The sequence below is a fragment of the Monocercomonoides exilis genome (assembly GCF_001643675.1).
Source record: "Monocercomonoides exilis strain PA203 chromosome Unknown scaffold27-1312184, whole genome shotgun sequence".
NCBI classification, from domain to species: Eukaryota; Preaxostyla; order Oxymonadida; family Polymastigidae; genus Monocercomonoides; species Monocercomonoides exilis.
The window spans coordinates 588,247-603,642 of NW_027150572.1; the positions used below are offsets into that span (position 1 = coordinate 588,247).

Consider the following 15,396-nt stretch of genomic DNA (forward strand, 5'->3'; position numbering starts at 1 on the left):
TCTCCATGCATCTCCAAAAAATGCCGTTCTTCCTCCAACTGTTGAATGCAACTGGCTTAATTTGTTCTCGCTCCCCTGGATCGCTGCTGTGAAGGGCTTCTGTTGTAAGTGCTTGCTGATCTTCTCCCTGCATACGACCGGGGGCCCGAACGAAAAAATTGTGAATGTTGATCTCTCTGACTGGTTCTGTCTTTTCCATAATATCTTTTTCCAAAGGCTTTTGAATTAAAAGATATTTTTGCCCATCTTTTGGAAGTTGACTCCATTGTTTTCCTGGATTCTTCTAGCAGATCCCATTGTCTTTTGGTTAAAAGTGTAGATGCTGAATCTTCCTTAATTTTCGCTGCTTCGGAAAATCCGAATCTTGCTTGAATGCGAGCGTTTCTGGCCTCCTTCAGGGCTTGGGCGAGAAGTAAACATGCTTGAGCTATTGGTTCATGAGCTGCATCATCCTTTTGAGTCTTTGAGTGAGCAAATAATAGTAATTTCATAACTGGGTATAAAAATGTTTCGCATCTTTCCCCAGCTCGGTCTAATGCGTCCTTGAAAGGACTTGCAGTTCTCACAAAAGGAGGAGGCGCGCAAGATAGAAAGGGTGATAAATCCTCAGTCTTTAAGGTGGAAATTAATTCGTTAATCATTAGATCCGGCAAAGGCAGATCATATAAGGATAATTCCGGTGGTCTTCCGAATATTTCCAAAAATGAATCTTCCAAATGTGTATCTTCTTCTTGGTTTTCTTCGTCCGAAGTTGAAGAAGATGAAGGTTGCAAGGTTGAGAAAGAAGAAGGTTGGGAGGCGGAAAAGGGTCCGGAAAACATCGGAATCCCGCTTGTTGGGCCACCAGGAAGCGCCGCTGCGCTCGGTTCGGTCGCAAGTCCAGCTCCCAAAGGATTATTCGGAATCATCTTTTTTCCTTGATCAGTGATCGTGACTTGCCCATAAGTGACGATCTCTCAAAACAGAAGAGAAGGAAGTGAGAGAATGTTTTCTTTTGAATCAAAGTACATGTGCTTTGATCAAACAAAATTTTTTGGGTTTTTATTGTTTTGAAATGGCAATTATTTTTTGGTTGTTAAATTTCACATTAAACTTCTGTGATTTTTTATTTGAGATTATTTTGGCATAGCTGATGAACAATAAATAAATTTTGAAAATCTTATTTAATAATAAATCTCAAAAATTAGGGATTGAAATGGGTTTTCTTCTGTGAATTGTAATAAAAAACAGAGAAGCAGAGGATGCATTTGCACCTCAATCAGATAGCATCACCATGACAACGCTTGTTGAGAACATGCCGTTCAAAGAATAAAGAAAATTCGTATTATGAAATATTTTCAAGATGAACACAACATCACAAAATTGTTGATAAATCAACAGAAAAGTTTCTTCCTTTCGTTGGAATTCAATACCGCACGTCTTTCCAATAAATATAGATTTCCATCCATTTCCTTCCCTTTTAACTTACAATAAATCAGTCCATCATTTTTTTCCTATTTTTTCGAATCAAACTAATTTTAAATTGGCTCACTTAAATTCTCTGCACCATTTTTTTTTGCAATTTATAAATGTTTTTCTGTCCTCTTTGCAAAAAAATCAAAAAGCTAGGTTTGTAATCATTTTTCAAGTCATTTGCTGCATTTGTGCTGAACCAGAAAAGCTCAAACATAATTTTCAGCAATTAATGTCCCTACAATTAATTAGAATCTTCGAATTATAAGTTACGAGAATTTTTATTATTCTCTTTAATAACAACATGCGCGCAAAGAAATCGTTAATAGAAGTTAATAATAATAAATTTTGGTGTAAATGTATCTTCATTTCTCAAGTTGTTGTTGGCATTATTACGTTTGAAGATGTATTCACTGAAGAAGTAGAAGAAGCAGAAGAAGATGAAGATGAAGATGAAGAAGATGAAGATGAAGATGAAGAAGAAGATGATGATGATGATGAAGGCTGGTAAGCTGAGCCAGAAGTGAATGACGCGGACGTGAAAGGTCCGCCCGACGAATACCAGTCGTCGAAGCCGTCTCGATAGAACGAGGATGTGGAAGGAGGCGGATACAGCTCCGAAAGCGACCACACAGAATCTGTGTCAAGCGCCACGGAATATCGCGGTGTGGTCGGTGGCAGCGAAAAAGTCGGGGAAATCGTCGACGGAACCAGAGGAACATACAGAGAAGAGGAAAACTGTGCGGAGCCTGCTGCGACGGAGGCTGTGGCGGAAGTGATTGCTGCAACTGATGCAGATGCATACGTGGAAGAGGAAGAGGAAGAGGAAGAGGAAGAGGAAGAAGAAGAAGAAGAAGATGATGATGATGATGAAGCAGCCAATGAAGGATTTCCTGCTGTTGCCTGCATTCCGAGCTGTGGAGCAATCGTCGATGCTTTCAATGCAGCCTGCTGCGGATCCATCGTTGCTGATGGCAGACGAGCAGATACAAAAGACATAATTGACGCACGGTGAGGCAGAGGCCTCACTGGAACAGCAGTGCCAACAGAAAGCTGTTGCTGGGTGGAAGTTTGCTGTGTGCTGAATGGCTGGGCAGTTGAAGTGCTGGCAGAAGTGTTTGTGGATGAAAGGTTTTGAGTTGGTGAAGAGACAGACGATGCAAGCGATGCGAAGGATTGCCTGGGAAATGGCAAAGAGGAAGATAAAAACGGAGTCTGCGACTGAATCAGAGATGATGAAATGGTGAATGGAGTAGCTGTTCTGTCATCGTCTTTCCTGTCAGTATCTTCGTCTCTATCTCTCTTTTCTGGTGTAAAGCTCTGATTCGTATTCTGTTGTTGCTGTTGTTGCTGTTGTTGTTGTTGTTGTGCAACTGCAGAGAAAGACAATCCAGGGCTGAATAATTGGCTTTTAGTTTCGCTTGCTTCATTTGGGCTGAACTTCTGTGTCTGTTTTGCGTTGTAATTACGTGCAGAAGAAGGTGCAATGTCGAGATGGAATGGGAAAAAGTGTGGGTCTCCGAGTGTTGCTGAAGTGGTTGCGATGGAATGGCGCCTGTGGTTTTGCTTCCCATTCATTGGCTGTGCTGAGTACTGATGAAGCGAGCTGTTCTTCAGCGACATTCGCATAGATTGGTATTTTGATGGATCTGTCTGTTCTTCTGCTGCATTGCTTTGACTCCAACGAGAGTTCTGTTCGCTGTCTGCAGTTGTCTTTGTGCTCAAATGCTTTTCTTTGTCTTTTGTGTCGTTTCGACTTCTTTTAGTCTCATTTCCGATGCGCCTGTGTTTCGTACTTCTCTTCTTCCTTTCGATTCTCGAAGTGTTTGTGCTTTTTATTTCATCGCTTTCATTTTTCGGCTTTGGTCTGCTCGGACCATCTGAATCGCTGTACTGTTTGTCAGCGCTATATCCACTTTCTTTTAATTGAGCATATTTTTCTTTATTCAAATTACCTTTTCCACTGTTTTCTTTGTCGCAAACCCCATTTTCATTTCCTCCCTCTCCTTCTCTTTCTCCTTCTCTTTCTCTTTCTGTGTCTGTCTCACTCTCACTCTCACTCTCCGTCTCCGTCTCCGTCTCGTTTCCCGATTCCAATGCATCCTCCGCCTGTCTTCTCTTCTCCACCTCTCCGCTTTCGCTCAGCCCTCTCTTCCTTCTCATCCCTCTTTCAGTCATCGGCCATCTGGCGAGTGACTGCGACGGCTGTGAAGGCTGCGGCGCTGTGTCTCCAATCATCCCGAATTGGAAGTCGTGGTGCCCGCGCCGAGGCGAAAGCGCACTGGCCATGCGGAACAGAGAAGGCACAGGAGACATGTTTGCTGGGCCGGTCGTGTTGATCGCTGCAATCAGCGGCGGCACCCGCGATGAAAGAGAGGAAAGAGACGAGGTGCGGGGCGCGTGCTGAGAGATGGCTGGTGATTGGGAGCTTCCCTCTCGCTCACTCCCGACTGGCTCAACCGAGGACGACAGATGAGAAGAAGGCGAGCGAGGCACAGAACGCGATCGCATGGAAGGAGTGAGACCAGTTGGCGGTGTGTGTGGCTGTGCTGTTCCTGAAAAGGAAGAAACAGATGAGACAGATGAAGCAGAGGCAACTGCGATTGAGGTGGATGGATTGGGAACTGTAGGACGCGGAGACTGAGAACTCATCAGATCAAATGAGCGTTCGAATGGCAGCACATCCAACTCAGACTGTGATTGGGATCTCTGCAATGCTGCCTTCTGTGCAGCTGTGTCTTCATTGCTCTTCTGGATGAGCTGATGAAACACGTGCGCCGGCAGTGATTGAGTGAGGAGCTTGCGCTGGTCGGTTGCGTAGCTTGCAGACACTTCAGAATCTGACTGTGGCTCGTAGACAGCCACCGACGGAGAGGCTGAGCGTGTGGTTGAACGGATTCCTGCGTCCAACTTTGAAAAAGGAGCAGGCGAGTCACTAAACGGAGGCTGATCCTGCGATTGCTGCAATTGTAGCTGTTGTTGCTGTTGTTGTTGATTCTGCTGCTGAAGATGCTGTGAAAAGATCTGCTGTTGGTTCTGCTGTATTTGCTGCATCTGTTGCATTTGTTGCATCTGGGGCTGTTGCATGAAGACAGGCGAGGAAGACGTGGGGAGGAAAAGATAGTGTGGCGAGGATGGGTTGAGTGCAGATATCTGCTCCTGTGCGAATGGAGGAGAAGAGGGAGAGAAGGGGAGCATGAGAGAAATGGAAGATCGAGAGGAGAGCGAAGGAGTCGAAGGCGACATTGTGGTGGCGGGGGAAGAAGCTGAAGAAGTCGATGGGGAAGAAGAAGAGGTTGGGGTGGAAGGAGAAGATGGACGATAAGCTAAAGAAGCATTTTGGTTGCATTTTTCAGAAGAAGAGGCAAAACCACTTTCTGCCGCAACGGCAGAAGTCAAAGCAGAAGCTGAGTCGTTTGAAGATGACAGAACAGACGATGAAGAAGAAGAGGAGGATGAGGGGGAAGATGAAGCTGAAGAAGAAACAGAAGCAGAAGTCGAAGTTGACGATGCCGAAGAAGAAGAGGCAGTTGTTGATTGAGAAGAATTCGAAGCTAATGTGGAGATAGTCATCATCGAACGCAGCGAGGCAAAGGAGGAAAGAGAAGGAGATGGAGTCAAAGGCGGAGAAGAGGCTGAAGAACGGGAGGGGATGTAAAACGAGTGGTGGCGCTGATAAGTTGAAGGAGGAGGAAGAGCAGATGAAGTTGAAGTTGCAGTTGAAATTACACCGCCAGCACTCAAGACAGAAGTGCCTGGCATTGAAGAAGGAGAATAAGGAGCATTTGGTGTTTGCTGTGGAGACAGCGCAGCAATTGACACAGGAGCAAGCGATGACGAATGGCTTTGCTGATTCGAAGGAGAAGGGATTTGAGATGTGCTGGCTGTGCTTGCTGAGGAAAATGGAGGGAAAGAAGAAGTCTGTTGGGGTGTGCTCATAGCAGATGTGTATGAAGGAGAAGGTGTGATCGGGTTTGGATGAGGAAATGGATGAAAAAATGAGAGAGACGGGAAAGAAGAGAGAGAAGACGAGGAATGCAGCTGTTTGTTTGAATGTGAAGAGAATGATGGAGATTTGGAAGACGATGTTTTCGTTGGTGGATTTGAAGGTATAGTTGATGCTGATGATGATGGTGAGGAGTAGGAAGAAGAGGAAGTTGTTGAAATCTGAGCAGAAGAGATTGCATTGTGTTGTGAATGAACTGATATGTTCTGATTCGGATGCATCTGAGAAGTTGAATGTGCTTCAGATGACTTGTTTTCAGCGACCGATGAAACAGAGTTCGATTTTGAAGGTGTTGGAGATTGAACAATTGGTGAAGGTGAAGAGGAAGACGATGAAGAAGAAGAAGCAGAGGAAAGATGGGGAGTAAGGCAAGCATCAGAAGTTGAAGGCGAGTCCTGTGGAGACGAAGAAGTTCCGCGTATGTTCTGCTGATTGGCTGCCGAATGTGAATGATTTCTTGTTTTCGTTTTGCTACTCTGTGAATGAATGCTCCGAGATAAGTGTGGCTGTGATATGAGCGATGTGTTGTATGAATGCAAATACTGATTTTCGGCTGTGAACTGAGCAAGAGAACTCTGTTTGGCACGCTGGGAGACTTTTGGAGAGAAGGAAGAGTGAGAAAAGGGTCTGTATGAAGACTGGGATGATGATGAAGACAATGAAGAGGGGGAAGAAGAAGAGGAAGAAGAGGGTGATGATGATGATGCAAGTATTGGTTGTGTTATCTGTGGGACTGGCTGTGCTTGTTTGGATTGATTGAATCTTTGCTGCTGCTGTTGTGTTTGATAAGCAGAAGACGAAGGCAGTGCAGAATATTTGATTGCTGATTGAGAAGCAGCAGAATTAGCATAAGATGAATGATGAGTGCTTTGATGAGGTTGTTCCACAATCGCGTTTGGATGCTCTGTTTGCTTGCTCATCGGTTCATTTGAAGAGTGTAAATGCAATTCGACGTTTTGATTGTTCATATTGGTTTGATTATGATCAGATGAAGCATCAGAAGCAGCAGAAGTTGTCTCTTTCATATCTGAATGTGCTGTTTGAGTGTGAGAATGATTGTTCGTCTGTGAATTGTGCTGACGCGACGAAAAAACCGAAAAAGACGATGTTGATGAAAGTTTTAAAGCAGGAAAGGCTGCTGGATCAGGCGAAAGAGCAGCTTGAGGCGGAGAAAGATACAAATGCATGCCAATCTGCTCAACTTCTCCACACAGTTCAGAACTGCGCATCACTCCGCTAATCGTTGGCTGCTGCAATGTGAGTGACGAAGGGTACACACACAAGCTATTCACAGCACCTTCCATTTCAGACTGCCCAAGGATCATCCCATCAAAGCCCATTCTATCGCTGCTTCTACCGTTGCCACCATTTTCCTCTCTACTACTGGCGATATTGCTTCTGCTATCAGCTGTGCTGCTATTTCTATTCGCATCTCCCATCGCCTGATTCTGCGGCATAAACGCAGCAGACAGCACAGTTGCATCTGCTGTGTAGATTGGCGGTGAATGCGAGTGGTCGTAATCAGGAAGCTGCGGATAGAACGACGAGTGCGGGTCAGGCAGAGGCAGGTGGAGCGCATAGCTGGCGGGTGGGGTTGATGGCCTGATGGTGCTCTGCTGAATGGACTGAATGTGCTGAGATGACTGAGATGACTGAAATGGTTGAGCTGACTGAGATGAATGAGATGAATGAGAAGGCTGAGGAGGTGGTGGGGTGTGTGGCGGCGGAGGAGGAAGGGGGGCTGGGGATTGCTGGTCGAACAGCGGAACAGCTGGAAATGAAGAGAAAATTGGCTCTACAGCCTGAGGTTTCATGTGATAAGGGAAAGACGAAGGAACTGGAAGATGCTGAAGCCGAGACGGATCGTTTTCAAAGTGCTGAGCTAATAGCTGCTGCGAGCTGTTCGACTGGCTCGGCTGGCTCAGCATCTGCGTGTGCTTCAGCCTCGACGGCACAAACTCAGGTGCGCCGGTTGAAAGCCCATAGAAAAGATGTGCAGGTACCATTGAATGGGCCTTGCCAGGTTTGCTTTGAAGCAATTTCTCTGTTTTTACCCAATCAGAAGCAGAGGCTCTTTCTGTGGCTGATGATTGCGGATGAGGAAGAGGCAAGACAGATTTTGTGAATGTATTCGAATGCTGGTTGATGAACTGCCTCAGATCTGCTTCGGTAGAATACACTGCTTTTGAAGGAAAAACAGCAGTATTTGATGACACAACGGAAGAATTGTCAGCTGAGCGCGAAGATCTGTCGAATGAATTCGAGTGGCTGTGATGAACTCCTAATGACTGCGGCTTTTCAGAGCTTGACCTTTGGCCTTCCGAAGTGTTGGTTGAAAGCAGAAGCATCTGTGATTCTGAAGCATCTGGATGTTTTATTGAAGGTTGTGTTGAAGATGCAGGTGTTGCTGAAGATGGCGATGGGGCAGCTGATATAGCGTTGGAGGAAACTGCACTTGAAGATGAAGCTGCAAGTTGAGCAGGGATTTCTTCTTGGTGCTTGTCCAACGGCTGGATGGCAGCCTTCAACACGCACCGCACTTCCACACCGCACAATAACCGAGGATGAGAGTATGCATCTGCGAAATCTTCAGACATCTGAAAGAACATAATAAATGAATGTGAAATAAAAAAAAATTATGAATGAAAGAAGAATTGTTATTTCGTTTGCGTTATAATGAATAAAGAAAAAGGTTAAAAAAATGAAATATCAAAAGAGATATTTTTTTAAGTTATTCATATTAAATTTGAGTGAGTGTTGCCTTTCACACTTAAAGCAAATCATACAATTTCTCCTTGTCTATCTCTGGGAAATTCGACTCTGCCAGGATACTCTATTTCATTCCACAAAACAGGGACAAGCAAAACAACAGGCAGCTCATCAACAGAATCTATCTGCTCCATTATGGCTTCTGCAATGCGTTGTTCTGTGAATGATAATCTGTTTTCTTCTGCTTCATTTTCGTTAAATTGTAATAAAACAGTCGATGACATTGTGCTTGTATCTGTCATCTTTATACGGAAATTTTGGAGTTTGAAGTTTGGAGGAAATATTAATTTTGTAAGCATATGTGCTTGTTGCTGGGTTTTAAGGCGTAGAAATGCTCTGTGCTCATTTGGTCTGAGTTCAAGCCTCGAAATGTCATATTGATGAAAAGAGAGAAATCCTCTCAATTCATCTTCGGTAACAGTCGGAGATAAGTTATGAATTACTACATATCTGTTAGGGCTTGCTTTGTTTAAAAAAATAACTTTTCCTTTGTATTCCTGTTTGAAAAGAATTCAATTATTTTTTGATATAAATCTGATTTAAAAAATGTCACACAAATTTTCTGAGTTTATAAGCTTCTTCTGCGTCATTTGAATTCATAAAAGTGATGAATCCTGTTTGATGAAGATCTGTTAATTTCTTTTTCTTGATAAAAAACACTTCAACAACATTAATATGTTTATCTTTAAATGCATTGACAATATCAATGATTTCATTTTCTTTTGTTCTATAGGTAAAAAAAAGTTTATCTAGCTTTACGAATTCTGTTAATCAAATCATCAAATAACAAAAAATGAAAAACCAGTGTTTTCTGTCATTCTTTCAATTCATAAAATTTACAAATGCTCAGCAACAAATAAGAAAGAAAAATTGCTAAGCAAGCTGTTGTCAATTTACAGCAATAAATTTCGAATTTCTTAAATTGACGTTTAGAAAATAATATCAAGAAGAAATGCTTCAATAATAAAAATGATGGGCAACATTAAAGATTATTTGTTTAATAACAAACAGCAAGAAAGAAATAAAGAGAATATTTGTTGCTTCTAATATGGAAGTGAAGATCTGAGAACTCCAAAGTTTGAGAAGATTTATTAGTTATGTTGTGTTTAAGCCTTTCCTTGGTTTTTCAATCTCATCATCATCTGTTTCATTCTATCTACATCTTTTTCGTGAGATATTTGGAAATCACACATATTTGCAGCAGCTTCCCAAGGTGCAGCTGTTTTTCTGTTTTCCAAAAATACTTCTTCTTCCTCTCTAAAACATATGTTAAATTAACATATCATCAAATAAACTACTGATAGCATTAATAAGAAGAATTCACACTGATTTTTTTTCTTTTGCATTTCAATTGCCTGTGCACGTTCTGTCAAAAAAGAATCTTTTTCCTTTTCGGCTTGCGCAAGTGTTTCTTCAAGCATTTTTGCTGCTGTATCTTTTAACTTCTGTAAATCTATAGCATGTTGAGCGTAATATCGCCTTACAAGAAATTAATTCGGTTTGAATATATTTATTTGGAAAAAAATGACAAAGCTAAAATTAAATTTTTCGCTTTGCAAACTGCATTGGAGTTAGCTCGGGTTCAGCTGATGATTGCTCTCCTTCAGTATCGTCTGTTGGAAGGGATACGGTTTCTGTCTCTCCTTCAGCCTCGGGAGAGGCTTCTGCTTCAATGAATTCTGTTGAATCGACACCTTCTGCTAATTCTTCTGTGGCTTGTTCTGCATTGTGATCAATTTGAATCAAATTTTCTTCTGCATCAATTATTGTATCTGACATCAAATGAAATAATATTTAAGATAAGTTCAGATGTGATCATAACCCACTATGTAGGTTATTTATTGATTATTTTTAAAAATGATTCTTTTAAAAAAATTAATATCTTAATTCTTATATTTTTTATTTGACACAGGAAAAAATTCCATGTGAGAATTTCAAAAACAGAAATTATCATTTTTCAAATACTCATTATGTTAAATAATAAAATTTTTTTTAAAATATTGATTTTTATTAATTTTGAATAAGAAGTTTATTAATTTTGAATAAAAAGTTTACCAAATTTGAATAATAAATTGTGTATCACATTATGCAGTTATTTTTTTTAACTCGGATAACCAAAAACGAACGATAATTATTTTTTATGATTTTTCTTTTAATTTTTGAGCTCACATTTTCGCATTCATCAAAATATGGAATTATCTTTAAAAAGATATCAATTATAATACTTTATCAATTGATAAATAACTTAAGAATTTGAAATTTATTCATGTTGTTTTTCTGAAACATTTTCTGTCTGATTTTTTTTTTTTTTTTGAAGTTTCAATGTGATAGGTTTTGATTTTCTTTCGTTAAAAATGAAAATCGCTTATTTGTTGGTGTGTTAATAGGCACATTTTGTTTCTACTGGCATCTTTTTGCAATTATCAAATGAAAAATATAATTTTTTGCTTGAAGCAAAAATTTTTTTCACATTCAGTAATGTTTGTCATCAATTGATGAACAGATGTGATTTTTGTTTTCAGTTTTCCAGTGTAATTCATAAGTGAAATTGTCGTATTAAAAAATACATGACAAATTCATTTTCAAAACAAATAGAATAAACAAAAACTTTTAAAAGCAAAGACTACCTGCCTCTGAGCTTGTTATATCTTTTGGCTGCTTTAAATGGACTTTTTTTTTGATCATTTCCCAAAAAATTGATTTGAATTTTAATGATCAAACAAAAAGCTGAAGAAGGGAAAAGAAAAATGAAGGCAGAAATGGAGTCGATGGATTACTGCAATTATGTATATTTACTCGAGAGAATGACGCGAATTCTAATTGACGGAAAAGAAAGACTTGTGGATACCACCATTTATTGTGTATTTTCATAAAAAAACACTCATCCATGCAGTGAAGGCTGTTGAAAGCAACAAGCATGTTTCCAAAGTGGGAAGGCAATCATTGTCACGCAATGAAAAATAGGAAATTGAAACAGAGGTAATAAAAATTGAAGCGAAGTGTGGAACAAGCTTGATAGTGAAAAAAACAAAAGAATTGGTTTGCAAAATATTAAAATAATCAATATATTTGATTCCATTGAGATTGAAAATACGATTGAAGATAATGAATCAGAGATAATTGAATACTTTTCATCTTTAAATGAAATTTATGAATCAACGTGATGTTCATTTTTGAAAAATTAACACGAATTGAAATCACAAAAAACCAAAAATTTTGGATTCAAAACATCTTGCAGCATATTTTCAGGACGTTTTGAATCTTTGGTATGAAATGTTTGATGATTTTCATTTAAAACACAAATACTAAAGTTAGCTGATCTTTCATGCGGATGAAATATCACTAAGATTATCTGATAATTTCCAAAAACTTGTTGCAACATCCTCGGAGTCTCCTTCAGACAATTGCCTTGCTCATTCGAGAGTGCGAAATGCAACGCTTGTTGCGTCCGTTGCCTCAAATAAGTTTTCTTTGTCCAAAATTGTTTTTTTATCTTTGTTCCAATATTCCGAAAAATGAAACTCCAATAATGTTTCCTTTGCTTGATGTGTGGAATTATGCAAATTGGGAAGATGAACAATTTTTTATTTGAACGTTACACTTTGTGTGTTATTCTTCTTGAAAAATGAAAAAGAGTGTGAAGAATAATCTTTTTAAAAAGAAAGAGATGATTAGAAATTGATGACTCACACAAATCAAGACGAAACATTTAAAAAGATTTCAATTTATAAAATCAAACTTGGATTTCTCCGTATTTGTCACTGAAGCAACAAATATTTCGAAGCATCTTTATATAAATGAGTTAATGACTGATTTGAAATCAGGAAAAATTTATCCATCGAAAACCTGCAATTTTTAATTGCTGCATTTAAGCGTTATGTTTTTACAGATGCTCTTTACCTAGCATATCACTTGGATTTCCTTCAAACGGTCACAAAGAATGCCTTCGAAGTTAATTGTGCTTTGTTCAAATCTTCTGACACTGCTGCATAAAAAAAATATTGTTTTCTTTTTATCGTTTTCCATCTGATTCACCAAGATTTGATTTTTTGTGAAAAACAGTTGACAAAAGACTTATTTTCAAAAATATGTTTGCTAATTTTTTTAAACATATTTTCTCTTTCAAAAATTTCAGTTTAAAAATTTCACTTGAATATCAAAAAAAGAACATTGAAAAAAGAAAACACTCACAAATAACATCATTATCTTAATTTGAGCAAAAGCAATTGTCAATAATTCAGTTGAAATGAATTCAGCATTCGAATTCAAAACCTCTTTTCAAAGACCAATAAGCTTTGAAAAACAAATTCACCGAAAAAAGTTATGATTTCAATAATAATCACCCATGTGAGAAGATATTTTCATTCGAACAAGTGCAAAATATGCAAAAGCGAAAGAAGAAATGGAAAATATAAAGGAAATTCAACCGCAAAAGTCCAAGAAGAAAAGTGTGTATCGAAAAAATGATCGAGAAATGAAGATAACATCAACAAAGATAATGATTTAGATAAAAGAATAAGAAATAGAAAATCAAGTGGAACATTTCAAAACATATTTTGTTTGTTTTTGCAGAATTATGATGCGTATTATACATTTTGTCTTCAATTGTCAAGTGCGATTCAAAATAAAAAGTCAATTGAATGCTTTTGTTTTTCAATTTTATTCACATCAAACTCAAAAACAAATAATTATTCAATAGTGCAATATTTTTATTTTATCCATTTAACTCAAGAATCAATAATTTGGGAAATTCTCTTTTCATTAAAACAAAAGTATCGTTTTTTGGAATAAAAAAAATATTATCACCTGAAAAAAACATCAAAATACATAACCTGTTTCTTTAGGGGGAAATGGGTGGTTTAAATCCTCCCATTGAAATACAATTTTCTACAGGTTGATTCAAATGAATTGAACACATAATAAAATGCATTTAAAATGTAAATAATAATAATTCAATGAAAATAAAAGTTTGCATTTGTTAAATAAAAATTGACAAAATGATCATTATCCTGAAAATTAAAAAATGAAAAAAGGAAGTTGCAAGGTAATCAACTGCGGGTCAGCTGAAGCTGTGGGAGGAAATGCTATCGTTCGAATGGAGATAATTAATGAATACGCTTGAGTGAATGGAAAAAATTGAAAACGATGGAGTAGTGCGTTTGGCGGATGAAAACAACATCAAAAAATATAACAAAATTCGAATCAAGAGTGCGGTGAATGTGCTTCGATAAGGTTGATTTGTTTCAATAATTGGAAGACCGGCTGTGGTCATTGACGAAAAAGAACAAACAGAGCTGGTTGAAATAAAATTCGAATAACTATCTGGAGAAGACCTAATCATCAAGAAAATGCGTGAACTGGTTTGCAATAATATTCTTTGAAATGTATTAATAAATATGAATTAGATTGAAAATGTTGTTAATGATTAAACACCAAAGAACACACCAGATGTCAAAGCTTCTGCGTCAGTTGCATACAATTTCATTGAAAGACACACCTAGCTGAAGACTTCAAAGCCGAAAATTGTCGATGCAAACAGGCTTTCCATATCATGCCAACAAGTTCTAAAGCCCTGGTATAATATGCTCAATGGATTGCATCAAACAAATAATTACAACCACACACTAATATTTTTCGTGGAGGAGTCATCGCTCAGGGTTCCCGACAGCTCCAATCGGAATGTTGTTCATCTGGCAAATTCAATACCCGGTTTCGCTTAATTTGCGGCGCGAAAGGCGAATTCGACACTGATTGCGGCTGTTGCAGCTGATGGTTAATCACTTCCTTTTGTGATTCTGTAGTCGAGTCTCAAACTTTCTGATGAATTGAAGCCTCTTCTGTCTTCAAATCTTGAGATTTGTCCGAACAAATGCAGATATATAGAATCTTGGACGTACAGAAAATATGCACTAACTATTCTTCTCACTTCAATCAAAGAAAAAGATAACGCATGTCACTCGACGAATCACACTGCTTGCTTCTTATTGACTCACACGTTTCTCGAGCAGATCCAACAATCTTGCGAGAGTTCAAAGAATAAAATGTGAATGTTGTGACATTCGTCCCTCACAGCACACACATCTGCCAGCCACTTGACTTAGGCATATTTGCTGTTCTGAAGTCTGAGATGAGTTCACAATACGAAGCACCTTCGTAGTCGTCTTCTGCAGCGAAGAGCACAGCTCTTGTGGAAGCTCTCCAACAATCAATTCACTCCGCACTATCACATTCGGTCATCAAAAGAGCATTCAAATGCAGCAGCGTGCTGAAAGACTCATCTGGGCCAGTTCTGATGAAGCTTTCTCTATCATCGACTACTCCTCTTCCTTCACATCAAAATCGATTTGACTTCTAAAGTGAAGAAATAACAAAAGAAAAGGTGCTTAATGAATGGGATGATTATTAGAAAAAAAAAAGTGAAAATTTTAATGGAAAAGGAAATAATTCTGATAATGAAAATAATGATACAATGAATTTCACAAAAATGTTGAAAAGAAAGTTCAAAATACTTCAAAATGAGAACGATATAGAGAAAGAAACATCTGATGAAATTGTTCGAGGAACGGAAAAAAAAAGTCATTCACAAATAAGATTCGAGTTTCGTATTATTTTTAATTTTTTTTCAGATTTATTCACAATGTGACTAAATATTTTGCTTCAAGAATTTTGTTCTATTCTTCTCTTCCAAATATTTTTCTCAATTATTGAATTTTTTTTTGTGTTTTTTTGACTTGGGAGTAAAAGACTTATAATGATAAGGTTGTAGAAAAAGTTTGGAACAAATCGTTGTTTTTTCATAAATGAAAATACTTTGCTGCATATCGAATAATTTGTGTTCAAAGAAAAAATGGGAACTTTTAATAAAATTCTTTTTTATGTATTTATTCGTTTTTCTTTCAAAACCATGAGTTAACTGGTACTGAAGTTTATTTTTCATAAAAAAATGAAACTGCATTGTGAAACTGCATTATCATATTTGCATGGATTTTTGATTTTGTGAAATGTATCATTTTGCTTCTTTTTCACATTGATTGCAACATTTTTTACTCACTTTCATATCTTTTGAATTGATTGATGATCTATTGGAACAGTTTTTACACATGGAAGAAAGTTGTTAAAGAGTGAAAGATCTATAAAAATGAAAAATTCGAAAAAAAGAAGACTTCCCT

General features: G+C 38.1%; 2 protein-coding genes across 2 annotated transcripts; both read right to left on the bottom strand.

Annotated features, from left to right (window-relative positions):
* Positions 1 to 1,147: 1,147 nt before the first annotated feature.
* Positions 1,148 to 8,827, bottom strand: MONOS_6144 (uncharacterized protein; the record flags this gene model as incomplete). Its single annotated transcript, XM_067876350.1, has 3 exons — positions 1,148 to 8,055; positions 8,245 to 8,724; positions 8,783 to 8,827. 3 exons carry the CDS (start codon positions 8,825 to 8,827, stop codon positions 1,825 to 1,827), a joined length of 6,756 nt encoding a protein of 2,251 aa, XP_067725978.1. The 3' UTR covers positions 1,148 to 1,824.
* Positions 8,828 to 9,029: 202 nt separating this feature from the next.
* On the bottom strand, positions 9,030 to 10,046 carry MONOS_6145 (Clathrin light chain B). Its single transcript, XM_067876351.1, has 3 exons — positions 9,789 to 10,046; positions 9,554 to 9,706; positions 9,030 to 9,484 (listed from the first exon to the last, which is right to left on the bottom strand). Exons 1-3 carry the CDS (start codon positions 10,004 to 10,006, stop codon positions 9,334 to 9,336), a joined length of 522 nt encoding a protein of 173 aa, XP_067725979.1. The 5' UTR covers positions 10,007 to 10,046; the 3' UTR covers positions 9,030 to 9,333.
* Positions 10,047 to 15,396: the final 5,350 nt, after the last annotated feature.